At 35.8% G+C, this 14,872-nt stretch overlaps 1 protein-coding gene across 1 annotated transcript; it reads left to right on the plus strand.

Annotated features, from left to right (window-relative positions):
• Window positions 1–802: 802 nt before the first annotated feature.
• Window positions 803–13,173, plus strand: il23r (interleukin 23 receptor). Its single transcript, XM_026265437.1, has 17 exons — window positions 803–824; window positions 1,040–1,139; window positions 1,647–1,843; window positions 1,921–2,193; window positions 2,528–2,645; window positions 2,792–2,955; window positions 3,151–3,287; window positions 4,372–4,528; window positions 4,612–4,694; window positions 5,924–6,122; window positions 6,247–6,435; window positions 6,612–6,710; window positions 7,163–7,318; window positions 9,387–9,563; window positions 10,191–10,278; window positions 10,475–10,565; window positions 12,155–13,173. Exons 3-17 carry the CDS (start codon window positions 1,780–1,782, stop codon window positions 12,746–12,748), a joined length of 2,589 nt encoding a protein of 862 aa, XP_026121222.1. The 5' UTR covers window positions 803–824; window positions 1,040–1,139; window positions 1,647–1,779; the 3' UTR covers window positions 12,749–13,173.
• The last annotated feature ends 1,699 nt before the right edge of the window (window positions 13,174–14,872 follow it).

The following is a 14,872-nucleotide window of genomic DNA, read 5'->3' on the forward strand; positions in this document are numbered from 1 at the left end:
CATACAAAATGAGGACAGACATATGATTGTTTCTTTTAAACTTTCTCTTTGATGTTATTTTTAAAGTGATATCCGATAAATCATCCATTTAATAATATGCATTTTGTATATATGAATCTTTCTCATCACTTCACGTGATCCTAAAGTAGTCTAACAGAGGCACATTAAAGACAGAAGACTCCTGAAATGAAGTCATATCATAGGTCAGCAACTGTGCAATCAAATGTTTTGAAATGACAAAGGATAATATAAGGTGATTTTTGCAAATATAACACACAAAAATGTGTCTCCTTACATATTCACAAAAGAAAAAAGTTATTAAGGTATATTTATAAAGTTTAACACACAAAATAATGAGATATTTTAAAAAGTCTTTCTTTCTTTCCTCCTTTCTGTATTTATTAAATACTTGCGGTCTGTCTTTGTGGTTTAGTGTGCCAGTTTCACACAAACTGTAATTGTGGGACTGACACTAACCTCATTGTTTTCTTTTGTATTGTTCGTTTTTCAGTTTCCACACCTTTACGGTAAATAACTCCATCTCGCTGTTGGTGAAGAGTTTGCTTTTAGTCTTTATTATTATTATAATTATTATAAACGCCTCTGCTTATTAATTTACTGTTATTAGTTTATTCTTTGTATTACTCTGCATCTCAGATTCATCTTATCTATGTCAGTGGGTTTTCCCCAGAAACACTTTGAAGATGAAGATGGAAAGAAAGTTTAAATGAGATCAAAAATCTGGGGCAGACAGGAAGGCTGTTCTGTGGTGTTATTTTCACACGCTAAGCACATGTAACAGGGATCGTGTGAGGAGAACATGGGTAATTCAGTCTTGTTTCGTTGTTCCAGAGCCTCACATTTTTAGCTATGAATAAGTATATATTTTTTATAACAACCGATCTTGTTTGGGTGTAAAATGTATGTTTAATGAGAGGGCTTCATGAGAAAGATTTACTGAGTTAATGAGCGTTGTTCTCTTTTTTCTCCACTGGTTTTCACATCCCTCTAATATCAAACGTGCCTTTGTTATGTGAAGTTGTCCGCACTGTGGATCAAGCTAGTGAAAACCTATGATGGAAACAGGAGAGGAGCTCAAACTAAGGAGAAATCGCTGTTTAAGAAGTGCATAAGGAAAGGTTTGTCTGGTTTTCTGTTTTTCTGTGACACATCTACTTCTATATATTTTTCAGTTTTATAGGTGAATCATTCTTTAATTCATGACTTTAAAGTTAATGTGACATCAGCATATTTAATTTTATATATGCTGTGCTAGTAGTGTAAGTGTGATCACAGTTATTGACTGTTGATGACTAAAAAGGTGGTTTAATATGCACATAGAAACACACTTCAGAGTTTCATAACAGGCATAAATACCACAGATCTAGGTCATTGCCCCTCAAAAGAGCAAGGCAACTCTGAGAAAACAGAGCTGACATAGAAAAGATTGGGCTTGTACCATTAAGTATCGCTCATGAGAATGCTGACTATTTGCACAGTTCGCAAGCTTATCATTTTCTGGTAACATTCTACCTTGGTGGTTTTTTAATGCCTTTGATATGCGTGCAGAAGTGTGACCTGTTTTCTGTGACACCTTTAAGGAGGGATGATGGTAGGGAAGGCAACCCACTTTTTGTTCTGACTAGATGCTGGTTTGCTTCATGCAAATGCATTTGAGAGAACAGAGAAGACAGGAGAAGAGGCTTAAGGACTAGGCATGAAGTGTGGAGAAAAATATTCACTGATCATCACAGAGACACAGAACAAGAGCGGCATGAAATGGATTTTTACATCAGAGTCTGGCAGGTGGTCTTTCTTCTCCTTTTCAGCGGCAAATTCAGCGGTGAGTAAAGTCATTGTGATTATATTTGTTTGACATTAGAATGTTTTTAAATGAAAAGTGTTTCTCTTTCTGTTTAGACTGCTACAGAGTCAGTTGTGTTGGAAAGCTGATAGTAGATTCAGATGTTATCCACCTGGGCTCCAACCTGACTGTAGGCTGCCAGTCAAACACAGAGCACTGTGGGAGACACTTTGCCATAGTCTTCAATGGAGAGACCATTTTCCAAACTATTAATTGCTCTGTAATAAAAACAGAGATAGTCATCACTCAGCCCAGTTTTTGGCTACTCTGCAAGGTGAAGGAAGGAGACACATGGCACACTGTTTGCGGCCAAGATTTCAAGGCTGGCTGTAAGTTCATATGTTACCTGTATTCCAACGCTTTGCTTCATAGATGCAAGAACAATATATTACCATGTTAAAATCTCTGGTCTTATTCAGGTAAAACTCAATCTGACTCAATTTGAAGGGATAAATAGCTTAAGAAAGAGACATCTGCACATTTGTTCATGATTAACAGATCATGTACATGAAATATTAATACATATAAAATGTATGAATCAAATTTCTCTGATATTTGTGATACCGTTAATACCCCACATGTTTCTTGTTTGGTAAACAATACTAATAAGTTAACCAGATTTTGATTACAAATATCCAGCTATTAATTACTTTTCTGCTTTAGACCCTCCAGGTAAACCGAAATTCAGCTGCGTCACATACCAAGATTCAGAGTATGTCAACTGCTCTTTAGCGGCTACAACTGAGACATATTTACTTACCAATTTTATAGTGACATTTCGGTAAGTTTGTCAAATTTTCTTATTTTAACAGTTTGATAACATCAAGGTGCTGTATCATATATCCTATTTTTTCAAATTTAGAGTTAAAGATCAAAATAGACTTTCTTGTGTTTAATCTTTCATTAATGTCTTTCTTACATGAAAAGCAATAGCACATCCCAGATTCTCCAGTATGTCATGAACAAGGACGGCCAGGTCTCTATTGCCCGATCGCTGTTTGTTGAGAACATGACATATGAAGTTCATGTGAGAGGTCACAATGCATTAGGAGAGTCACACTCTACTTTCAACTTCTCCATCTGGGACATTGGTAGGAGACTAAATGACACACACTTACTCATTTCTGAAGCACCTTTTCATTTTGCTCATATCACAAGCTCTTGATTTTTTTAATCTTATTCTGTCACTAAGTGAAAGTGGTATGAATTTTGACGTACCAAAATGTGCATAGATGTGTGTGTTCAGCTGAATCGTGTGTTTATTTTTTGACATTGTTTTTGTTCAGTAATTCCAAGCACTCCAGATATAACACGAGTTGTGTTTGAAAATGGAACTCTCTCTCCTAAAATATGCTGGAATGACTCAGAAGATATTTCGAAACCAATTTTGAGGTTCAGAGTAGCACGTGATAACCAGGACTGGGTGAGAGTCAAATACTGATTTCTTAAATATAAAATGATTTGTGAAAAAATGTATTCTGGTTAAATAGTTGAATAAATAGTTTAGGTTAATAGCTGATCCAAAAATGAATATTTGCTGAGAATTTACACACCCTCAGGCTATCCAAGATGGAGATGAGTTTGTTTCTTCATAGGAACATTAGGTTTGGAAAAGACTAACATTACACACACTCTAAAAAATAAAGGTACTTCACGATCCTGTGTTTTTGTCTAAATGGTTCCATAAAGAACCTTTAATATCTGATTAAGAAACTTTCTGTTTCACAAAAGGTTATTTGTGGCAAAATAAGGTTCTTCAGATTATGAAAAGGTAAGAAAGAGATGGTTCTTTAAAGAACCTTTGATTGAATAAGTCTTTGTGGAACCAAAAATTGTTTTTCTATGGCATCGCTGTGATTAACCTTTTAAGCACCTTTATTTTTAAGAGTGTAACTTGCTCTTCTGCATAGAATAGGTGAGGTCAGAATGAGAGTTCATACAGCTGATAAAATCACAATAATCCAACAATACTTCGACTTTAGTCAATCAATTTTGAATGAATTGAATTATTGCCTTGTGAAGTGAAAAGCTGTGTGTTTGTAAGAAACAAATTCATCATTAAAGCAGTATAATCTTAAACCGCCATTCCCATAATACATAAAAACACTTCCTGCTGTGAAAAAGTTCATTCAGTGTTGTTCTCTCACATCAAAATCTACCAAAATATTTGTTTAAAACTAGTTTTGGACTGTGTTGTGTATATTTCTCCATTGATTCAGACAAGATGAGAGGAAATACTATAGATAGAAGACTCATATTTTAGCTAGAAGCAATGGCTTAAAGTTAAAAGCATCTTGATGATGGATATGTTTCTTACAAATATGCAGCTTTTTACTTCACATGACATTAATGAATTAATGAACTCTCATTCTGACGGCACCCATTCACTGCAGAGCATCCGTTGGTCAGTGATGCAATGCTCCAAATCCCTAAATCTGTTCTGATGAAGAAAAAACTGATCTATATCTTGAGTGTCCTGAGATATTTTTGCTGTCGTTTTTGATCAGGGCCAGGGAAGTGTGAAGAAGCTCCAAGCTGGATGTATTTTGATGCAGGAAGCCTTAGAACCATTGACACGCTATCAGTTTGAGCTGAGAGTGTGTGTTACTTCAACGAACTGTAGCATGTGGAGTCAGCCCTTCAATATAACCAGCCCAGGAATTGGTAATTCCTTTTTATTCACATTAGTTTAGTTGATGTGTTTTATCAGCATATTGTTTTGACAAATGTTGTTTAATATGTTGTAGTACCCTCACACAAGCTTGATGTGTGGAGAGTCATCAGCAGGACTAGTACTCAGGGAGCTCTGAATGTCACAGTGTTGTGGAAGGTAAGAGCACCACCTACTAGACAAAATAAAGCAAAGATTTCAAACAAAGGAGAAACTATACACATAGTATACTTAACATAAATCACTTTAAAACAGTTTGGGGTTGGTACGAGTTTTATATGTTTTTTAAATAATTTGGCACTCGAGCAGCTGATTATTGTTAGTATCATTAAAAAATAAACAGACACTTTTCTGGTCTGAAATATTAGTGCCATTCACAGAAGTATAGCTTTCTTTTAATCAGTCTTTTGAATGCATCTATTCTGTGAGTGATAAAAATACTTAGCATTCATTGATATGACACAATAGCATAAAAGATTACTTTAGCAAGTACTTACTCATTAAATCTATAGGACAGTCCCGTGTACACTGTCCAGATGTGTGATCTCTCACGGTTCTTCTACTTGTTTCTTGGTTTAGCAGCCCACATTAATTCATGCACTCCAAGTACTATCTGTCATATAAAATTCATTATTTATTCACCTTCATGTTGTCCTAAAATAAAGCTTCTATATTTGAATAAATGGTTCTATGAAGAACCTTTAACATCTATGAAATCTTTCCAGTGGACAAAGGTGGAAAAAGGTTCTTTAGATTATCAAAATGTCCTAGAAAATGGTTATTTTAGGAAACAATTACTGAATGATTGTTTGGGGAACCTACAATGGTTCTTTTATGGCATTACTTCCAAAACCATTGGAACCATAATTGAATAAAAAGTGCATATCACTTTCTTTCTGTGGAGCATTAAATATTAGTCTGTATTCCAGGTGTTTTGGAGAGTCATGATAGATTTATGGGAGGAACGGACAGAATAATAAAGGGAAAATTCTCTCACCAATTACTTCCGCTTAAGCTGACTTTCTTTCTTCTGTGGAACACAAATTGAGATTTTTATAAAAGCATCCATAATATGCCAAGTGGTCATAGTTGATGCTAAAAAAAACCTTGACGGTAACACATTTGTTGAATCAGTGTCTGCTGAAGCGAAATGATAGTTGAGTGTAAGAAAAAAAAGATATTTTACTTTTTCTTTTTGTTTGTGAACTAGATCAGCCCAGTCTGAGAATGAATCACATGGTTTAGTTTGTGAAGCACATTTCAGTTCATTGAAAGGACTGACTAAAAAGAATGAAATATGTCATATGGGGGGGGGGGGGGGTCACTATCACAGGCCTTTGCCCTCAACATGAACTCACTTGATTATTTATTTCTCCTTCTTCTTACAGCGCTATACACCAAAGTATTACAGTGGAGATTTGTTACACTATAAGTTATCTTATAAAGAACAAGGCGAGATCCATGAACTGAATTGCCCAGCTCACGTCACTCATCAATCTCTTCAGCTGAACGCAGAAGAAGTTAACGTCAGTGCTGTGACGACAGCAGGCTCCTCCCCACCTGCGTCTGTCAGCTTGATATACACAGGTGAGAGCCTGTTTCTTATTTCATTTAGTTTAGTTTTGCAGTTTTGCAGGACACACAGAACGTGTTCATTTACAAGACATCTAAATGAAAACGTTATATTGTTTTCTGTGTGCGTGTGTCACAGGTAAACCAGCCCCCATGATAACACGTTTAGTTCCAGCAGCAGGGGGCAGTGTGCTTCTAGCGTGGGACGTGTCTCATCACAGTGAGGAGGTGAAGGGCATTCTGGGATTTGTAGTGCAGTGGCAACAGAGCCCGATGCACTTAGGATGGAAGAGATTAGGAAAAGACCACAATTTTACATTGCTACAAGGTAAGAGTTTTTTTAAATCTAGTGCTGTTAATAACATATAGCTAACATATAAGGATTAAAATAATTAAAAACGCAGCATAACACGTTATGCAGATTAATGTAGCTTTAATGGCGATTATTATTTAAATTTCATTAACCTATAAAGTCCTCAGACAATTCTGAACTTGTTCTTGCAGGTATGCGAGCCGGTGTCCTGTATAACATTTCTTTATATACTGAAGAAGCCAGTGGAGTTTCAGACCCTGCATTTGTTCAGGTTTACGCAAAGGAAGAGAGTAAGTACATGTTTACTATATTTGCAGTTTCTCTCTCTTGCTTGCTTTCTATTGTAACACATTTTGAAAACGTAATTTATTCCGTTTTTTTTTTTTTTTTGTTTTTTTTTGATGAATAGATAGTTTCGAACCTCATGTTTACGTGTTACACTTCATATAAATTCTGATGAGGTGAAGTTTAATTATATCTGACTCATTTAAACTATAAATTTAATGAACATTATTATGATTAGTAATGTCATAGTGCGCTCCCTCTAAATTGCCACAAGAGGGCAGTGACAGACAATTTGTCAGAAAAAAAAGTCAGTTTATGAGTTTATTAAATACAATAGCATTTAAAAAAGTTAAAGTTTTTCATTTTTTATTAATATTATTATTATTAAATGCTGTTTAGTGACTGAAGGGTCACTTGATCTCTTAATCTACCCTCTTAATGTTGTTTTCTTTTTCAGAGCCTCTAGCTGGTCCAGATGTGTCAATTACTAATACAGGGGGAAAAAAGATATTGATTCAATGGGAAGAGCTTAATCAAGATAAACAAAGGGGATTTATTACAAACTACACCATTTACGTCCAGAGACATAAAGACAAGATACTTCTTCAGAATCGTGAGTAAAACAGCTGTCTGTGGGTGTGATGAGCTGTGGTTTGTGTCAGTGTGCCCGAGGGGAGGAGTCTAATGGTTTGTCACACAGAATCAGAACTTTAGTTTGTTCCTTAACACCGTCTCAACATAAAAACCAATGCTTTTTTGTTGTTGTTTTTTAACAGCCACCCAGGTGTCTATAACCTCATACCATAAGTGATGCTGTGCACCTTTGTGGGTTTAGCATAGTGGAAAGACTTTACCTGTCTTTGGTTTGAGATTCATCACTCGTCACACACCCACAGTTTGACAGCAGGGTTTTCCACCATTTACTGAAAGAGTTCACATCCTCTTCCAGTAACCCCACTCCCCTACACTTCTACATAAATGGACTAAAACTGATGTTCTGCATGTTGCACAACTATGACCGCGAAACATTTAGTGTAAATAAGTTAAGGATTTTGGTAGCAACTAACATGGGAACCAGTGTTTAAAAAGGTTTTGTATCTTGTTGCACTGGTGGATTATTTAAAATCCATAACCAATATCCATGTTTTAAATAAATTCTATACCAGCATAAGCCTAAGCTGCTGGTTTTAGCTGGACTTGCCTGGCCAAGCTTATGTTTAACTGGTTTAAAATGGGAAGCCAAATAATCTACTAGCTTCAACACTTGAAAACCCCATATAAAACCAACCAACAGACCAGCTCAAACCAGCTTTTTTATTTTTTTATTTTTTTTGGGCTGTCATACCCTGATGCAGCAACATATGAAACTGAGTATAAAGCAAGCTTTGCCAGCTTGAGAGAGAAGCATAAACCTGCTACAACAATCTGAAAAAAAAAACCTCTTATGTTTTTCTAACCAGCCAGCAACCAGCGTTTTTTATTTTTAAACTCTTATCTTAAACTCACCAAGGCTGCATTTACAGTATTTGAAATGTTAAACCATCATTAAACCAGTCTTCAGTGTCACATGATCCTTCAGAAATTTGTCTAAGATGTTAATTTAGTGCTCAAGAAACATGTTTTATTATTATCAGTATTGAAAATGTTGTGCTGCTTAATATTTTTGAGGAAACCATGATAATTTTTTCCAGGATTCTTTCAAAAGAGCAACATTTATTAGAAAAAAAAGAGAGATTAGTTGTGCTGTAATTTTATTTAGGGCTGTTGTGCTGTTTTAAAAATTTAGTTAAACTTGATCTATGGCAGGTTGTCTAAGATTGTTGTTGTTGTTGTTTATTGTTGTGTCGAGGTAATATTTTCCAAGTGAAATAAAAAATGTAGAGGTGTTGGAAAAAAGATGTCACTTTTAAAGGGACAGGCCCACCTATTAGTTTGAACTGAAACTGAAAACTATTCATGGATGGGGCTTCATATGCTTAAGATTACTTTCAATTTCTAACATTATAAAATCCATGTGGTGACGCAAAATTATTAGAGAGTAAAGTGTGGTTTATATGTTAGTGGGCGTTCGTATGCCTTGCCTGATCTTGCTGGGCATCAGTGTATTCACATATTCTCTAGAGTTTCACTAGAATCTCTCGAGGGCCTCTGTCTTCAGTCTCATTTCTGTATGTTCAAAGTAACAGCTCCGGCTGATGCGAATGAGACCCAGCAGCTATTCTTAACATGTGGCTTTAGGCATGACAGGAAGTAGAGACAACAGCGGAAGGCATGTGGCTGTGTGCAAATGTTTCTGTCTCCAACATAAGCGACTCTAGCCAAGCTGTTAGACAGACAACAGTAATAAAAAAAATGTCTGTTATTATCCAGGGGAATAACGGTGTTGTCAAAAAACGCAGAACAGATAAAAACGTACATAACGGCTTTTTGTCAGTGTTAAATATCTCTACGCTGCTGAACCGTTACATGAGCAGTTTAACTTTGATGTTTCATTCTACAGAGTTACCTTAGATCTCTGACCCTTAACCATGAAACCTGGGTCAAATACAAATCGTCAGTCAGCTAACTAGTCATTGCTAAAGTAGCGTCTGAGTGATACAGATGAATGTTTGATGATTTTCTGCTAAAAGAAACATCCTGCAAACACTCTTGGTTTCTTCATGTTTCATCTGTTCTTGCAGAAACTATGCCTAACGCATTTCCTAGACGTTTGAGTTGGGAGCTGCAAGGCCTGCAGGAGTGTGTCGATATCCTTGTCTCTGCTTGGAATTCTGCTGGTGAAGGGCCCAAAGGAAAACCTACCACTTGCTGCTGTCACAGCAAAGTATCATACAACACTGGTTCAGACAAGAAAACAGGTGCCTTTCCTTCTGAAATAAATGAGAAAGATCAAAGATAACTGAAAAAAGTAGTGTTGGAATGACAAACATGGATATTTCCATAAAGTCTCTGCAAAAATGATCAATAAGTGGGGAAGAGTGTTTGGAAGTACAATATTGGACAAAAAAAGAAAAGTACTGATTTGATGTTGCTATACTACAAAATGTGAATTCTTCCATCTTCATTTACTCATCCTCATGTTCCAAAACTGTTAAATGTTCTTTGTCCGTGGAACACAAAAGAAGATATTTCAAAGATTTCGCTTGCATTGAGATCCAAAACAGCACTTTCATTGTATGAATAAAAATAACCTGAGACATGTTTAATGTTTTTTGTGTTCTACTGATGAAAGAAAACCATGCTGTCCTTTTAAGAGAATCAGCATGAGGTTCGGTGCACATTCTGACTAAAATATTACTCATTTTGTAGGGTATGGGTTACAGTCGCATAGCATGCATACATACAAGCACTGAATAACATCCATGCATTATTCATAGAGTATGCACTTATGAAGTCATTTCAAAGATATTAGGAACAGTTGATGCATAATTGTTCCAACAGTATAGTATCATGTGTTAATCTTAATGTGCTTAATGTATTTCCAGGTGGAATGATAGCTGGGATTTGTTTGGCTGCTGCTGTTCCTATGGTGATCCTGGCCAACCTGATGTACCTCAAATGTGTGCGGCAAAGGTGACGTGCTGAACTGGGGGGTTTTGATTTTACTAAGTGTCTGCACTTTCATTTGTGCAAAGTAGTTTCACAATGTGGCTCATTCCTACAGTCTTTCATAATGTTACAGTCAATGTGAATGAAATAAAATTGTGTAAGATATGTGTGACTTAGTGTGTAACTGTTTCACTTATTTCTCAAAAACTTTCTTTTACAGAATGATGAAAATGTGCATGTCCATTGGAGTCTCTTGGATTTTCGAAAATCTACCAAAATTTGATAACAGCAATGCTATAAAACTACTAAAGGTAATGGTGTTTATTTATGCAGGCTCATTTTAGTTTAGTGTTACAATCGACATGCAGTATTATCGGTTTGGAGGCCTTCTCTAAAACCCATGCAAAACAGGTGATCTTGTTATGTGGTTTTGTTAGTAGCTCACAAAGTTGGAGGGGGTTCTAATTCAAAGGTCAGACATGTTGTGTTTAAATAGAAGTACTCTATTTCCACTCCTCTGAAGCATACTGAACTTCAGGAGGCCACAGAAGCTCAACATAACAGCTGAATTTCTGCTGGCATCAATTGTATTTGAGAAAAGCAGCGACTGGACAAGCATACTGAAGCTGTATCCTGTTTGGCATGTGGGCAGGAGGCCTGAAAATGCAACCTTTCAAAAAATACAAAACATTTCATATTTCTGAGAAAAAATTCCGCCAGAATTTCCCCCACTATGAAACACAGTAGCAGAAATGTCAGGGTTATACATGTCCTCAGTATCCGGGGTTGTAAAAAATAGTTAAGAAAAGAGTGAAAAAGCAGACGACACAAGCTTAAACCATCAATGATTTGATTCACCCAAACAGTGGAATGGAAAAAGTAGAGAGCAGAAATGCGAAAACTTTGTGAACAACCCCTAATAATCTTAATTGTACTTACATTTTTAATTAAATGTAATCAAATTAAATTAAATTAAGATACTTTTGATGAAATCCGAGAGCTTTCTGACCATGTATAGGCAGCAATTGAACCAACGCATTCAAGGAAGAATTGTTGAGTCAAGTTGTTATTTTAGTTTTCTTTGCGCACAAAAAGCATTCTTGTAGCTTCGTAAAATTACGGTTGAATGACTAATGTCACATGGACTATTTTCCCGACGTCCTTGCTGCCTTTCTGGGCCTGTGATCATTTCAGGTGCATTGCTGTCTGGGGATCAGAAAGCTCTCTGATTTCATCAAAAATATCTTAACTTTTGTTTTCCGAAAATGGACAAAGGACTTATAGGTTTGGAATTGCATGAGGGTGAGTAATTAAAAGGTTAGTTCATCGAAAAATAAAAATTATGTCATTAATGATTTAGTTCGAGAGCTTTCTGTCCCTCCATTGAAAGTGTATGTACGGTATACTGTCCATGTCCAGAAAGGTAAGAAAAACATCATCAAAGTAGTCCATGTGACATCAGAGGGTCCATTAGAAGATTTTGAAGCATCGAAAATTCATTTTGGTCTAAAAATAGCAAAAACTCAACTTTATTCAGCATTGTCTTCTCTTCCGTGTCTGTTGTGAGCACGTTCACTGCAGTGTAGTGATATTCGGTTCACGAACGAATCACTTGATGTAACCGGATCTTCTTCAACCAGCCCAGTGAACGCGCTCACAACAGACACGGAAAAGAAGACAACGGTGAATAAAGTTGTAGTTTTTGTTATTTTTATTTATATATGTTATTGTTTATTTTTATCATTTTAAAAGTTTTAAAATTGCTTGTTTTATTTTTATTATTTTTCTTCATAATTATTTTACTTTCTTTTATGTACAGCACTTTTTGAATTACCATTGTGTACGAAATGTGCTATATAAATAAACTTGCCTTGCCTTGATACCATTTTTTTGCTCTCAGGATGACAGTCATGTCCCTTGGGAAGCTCTTCCTGGAGACAATGATCCTCCCTTAACTCCCATTGAGGAAGTCAGTTTATCTTTGGAGAGAAAAGATTCTTATCCAACTGTGCTTCATGTCACTGAAACACCCACAACGAATCTATTTTGTATTGATTCTCCTTATAAACCTCAGCTACTGACAGCTTCACAGAGAAATGAAGACTTCTCTGAGATTACAGATGAGGAGCTAAAGGACGAGGACCAATTCCCTTTCTTGGCGCCGCCATCACATGATGACTTCTGTTGGGATTCATCCTGTATTCCCATGATACATGGACGTCTTAATAGCTTCTTAGCTATGGATGGAGCGCTGGGCTCTTTGGGCATTCTTGAAGATCTCCTTGCTCCCCCTAAGACAGCTTCCAATAAGGATGGAGAAGTGGAAGAGGATGAGAAGATTGTGGAAACAGGAGATATAGACCAGAGCACTTTCACAGGTCAAACTGTACTACCCAATGATCTGGAGAGCTGTCTCAGAGGGCCTGTCTTTAATTCCAGCCCATACTCCCCACAAGAGCTTTGCCATAGTTTTTCAGTTCCAGAAGAGGGTTAGATACACAAATATCATGCGACAAGAGTACATCTGAACTATATTCGCATGAATGTGATTTGGCCACAAACATATACAGGATCTTATATGACAACATCTTGTACATAAAGCATTACGTTTTTTCAGTGAATTAACAGTGATGATGGACTATTTTCTTTACATTGTCTGGATATATAGTGTGGCTTTAGTCAGATCTAATTCACTGTGTGGTTTCCGCACACTCTGAGGATAGTGTCTAAAGTTTGTACTGTATGTTGCTGACCGATTTATTCATAGTAACTTCTTCTGTTTTGACACAAAAGAAAAGACACATGACACACTGCACTTTTTTCTGCTTAATTGTACTGAATGTGCACTTGTAGTGTACTTCAAATCTTAAAAGTGTATTTGAAAAAAATATACTTGGAGATGATTTTAACTTAATAAAAGGCCACTTAAAGGTGACGTATGTAGCATATTTTTGAAAAACCTTTGCAAATTACTTTAAGATTATACTTATCTTTACAGTATGTTAGAAATTATCTGCTACTTGAAATTAAAGAGTTAATATTTGCTGCAAAAACTTGAGCTAACATTAATTGTCAAGACAAATTTCAGCAAGTTCAGTGTCTCGTAAAGTAGTCAATTAACTATAAAATTAAACAATTATGTTTCTTAACACACTTAAGTACAAAGTACAGTCAAAACAAAAAAATAAAGTGCATACAATATCCTACTTAAGTGGGTGACAAAAGCACTCTTACATTCAACTAATTACATAAAAATTCAATTTAAACCCTAATACAGTTTAATTTGTGATTAAAATGCAATTAAGTGCCCCAAAACATTGCATTCATATCGCACTTAAGTATATTATTTGAAAATATTTATTTTCAGTAAAATTAAGCTAATGTGTACTTCTTTTCAAGGAAAATTAAGATGAAAGGTCATCAGATCAAATAACAATACTGAAGACTAGTTTTAGTTAAGTGTGTGTAGGTACCTGATATTCCCTAGGTTAGGGAGACCAAATGTCCCCACAAGGATAGTAATGTACATTTTGTTTCCCATGAGGAAACAAGCTTCTAAATCAGTTTGTTTGTGGGAAGTAGGTTTTAGGATTAGGGTAAGGGGATTGAAAATACAGTATAAAAACCATTAGATATGAAAAAAAAATTATATATATATATATATACATACACACTGTATATTCTGTGTGTGTGTGTATGTTTGTATGTATGTATGTTTGTATCTGTGTGTATGTGTGTATGTATCTATGTGCGTGTGTGTGTGTGTGTGTATGTGTGTGTATGTCTATATGTATGTATCTAAGTTTGAGTGATCTCGTGCGTGCATATCATTCTGCTCATGCTCAAAAGGGACTTCCTGAATGTATGCTGGTCCACTAAATATAGATTTTAGGAGAAAAGTATGACATTTTAAAGGAACTAATACGTTTCTTACACCGCAACTACAGGTGTTTCAAAGCTCAGTGAACAGGATCCACACCTTTTCAGTACTAGTTTACAGAAATTGTGGTACGTTTGGAGTGTTTATACATTGTAGAGGAAGATTTTCTTGTTTAAAATACAAATCACTTTACAAATTACCTTATCAATGTTTTAACCAACCAATGAATAAAATCTAAAGTATATACATTCTTGCAGTGGGAATGTTTGACACTGTCAGATGCATGATAAAACATTTTAAAAGCATGCAAAACTGAGTTTGACATGTATAACATTGTTAACATGTTATTTATACCATTACCCATGCAGTAAGTCTCATGAGGTTCATTTTGGTTCTGAGTTACACACCATCCTGCTGAGACTGCACCGCAAAGCTGCTTTTAAAACTTCCTGAGAAAGTTCTCATGTCACCCTTAATAATACAGCTCAACATCTCACACGTGAGGAGACGTCATCAACTCATTTGTATAGTACTTCTCTGCACAAACATTCCACTCTATTATTGTGGCACTGAATTATACCTTTCGAGATGATGTGTTGGAACTTTAAGGGTGGGTGGGCAGTCTGACCTTACAAAAGCACCTATTTTGTCCCTTTATGATTATGATCATCCATGTACTGTAACATGAAATAATGTAGTGCTGCCAATAATTGCACCTAATATCAGATGCTTTGGATA

This window comes from Carassius auratus, chromosome 6 (genome assembly GCF_003368295.1).
Source record: "Carassius auratus strain Wakin chromosome 6, ASM336829v1, whole genome shotgun sequence".
Lineage (NCBI taxonomy): Eukaryota > Metazoa > Chordata > Actinopteri > Cypriniformes > Cyprinidae > Carassius > Carassius auratus.

Coding starts and splice junctions, on each gene's coding strand:
- il23r (XM_026265437.1), top strand. CDS start 1,780: ATGGATTTTTACATCAGAGTCTGGCAGGTGGTCTTTCTTCTCCTTTTC. Junction 1,844..1,920: donor TTTCAGCGGCAAATTCAGCG/GTGAGTAAAGTC, acceptor CTTTCTGTTTAG/ACTGCTACAGAGTCAGTTGT. Junction 4,529..4,611: donor TATAACCAGCCCAGGAATTG/GTAATTCCTTTT, acceptor AATATGTTGTAG/TACCCTCACACAAGCTTGAT.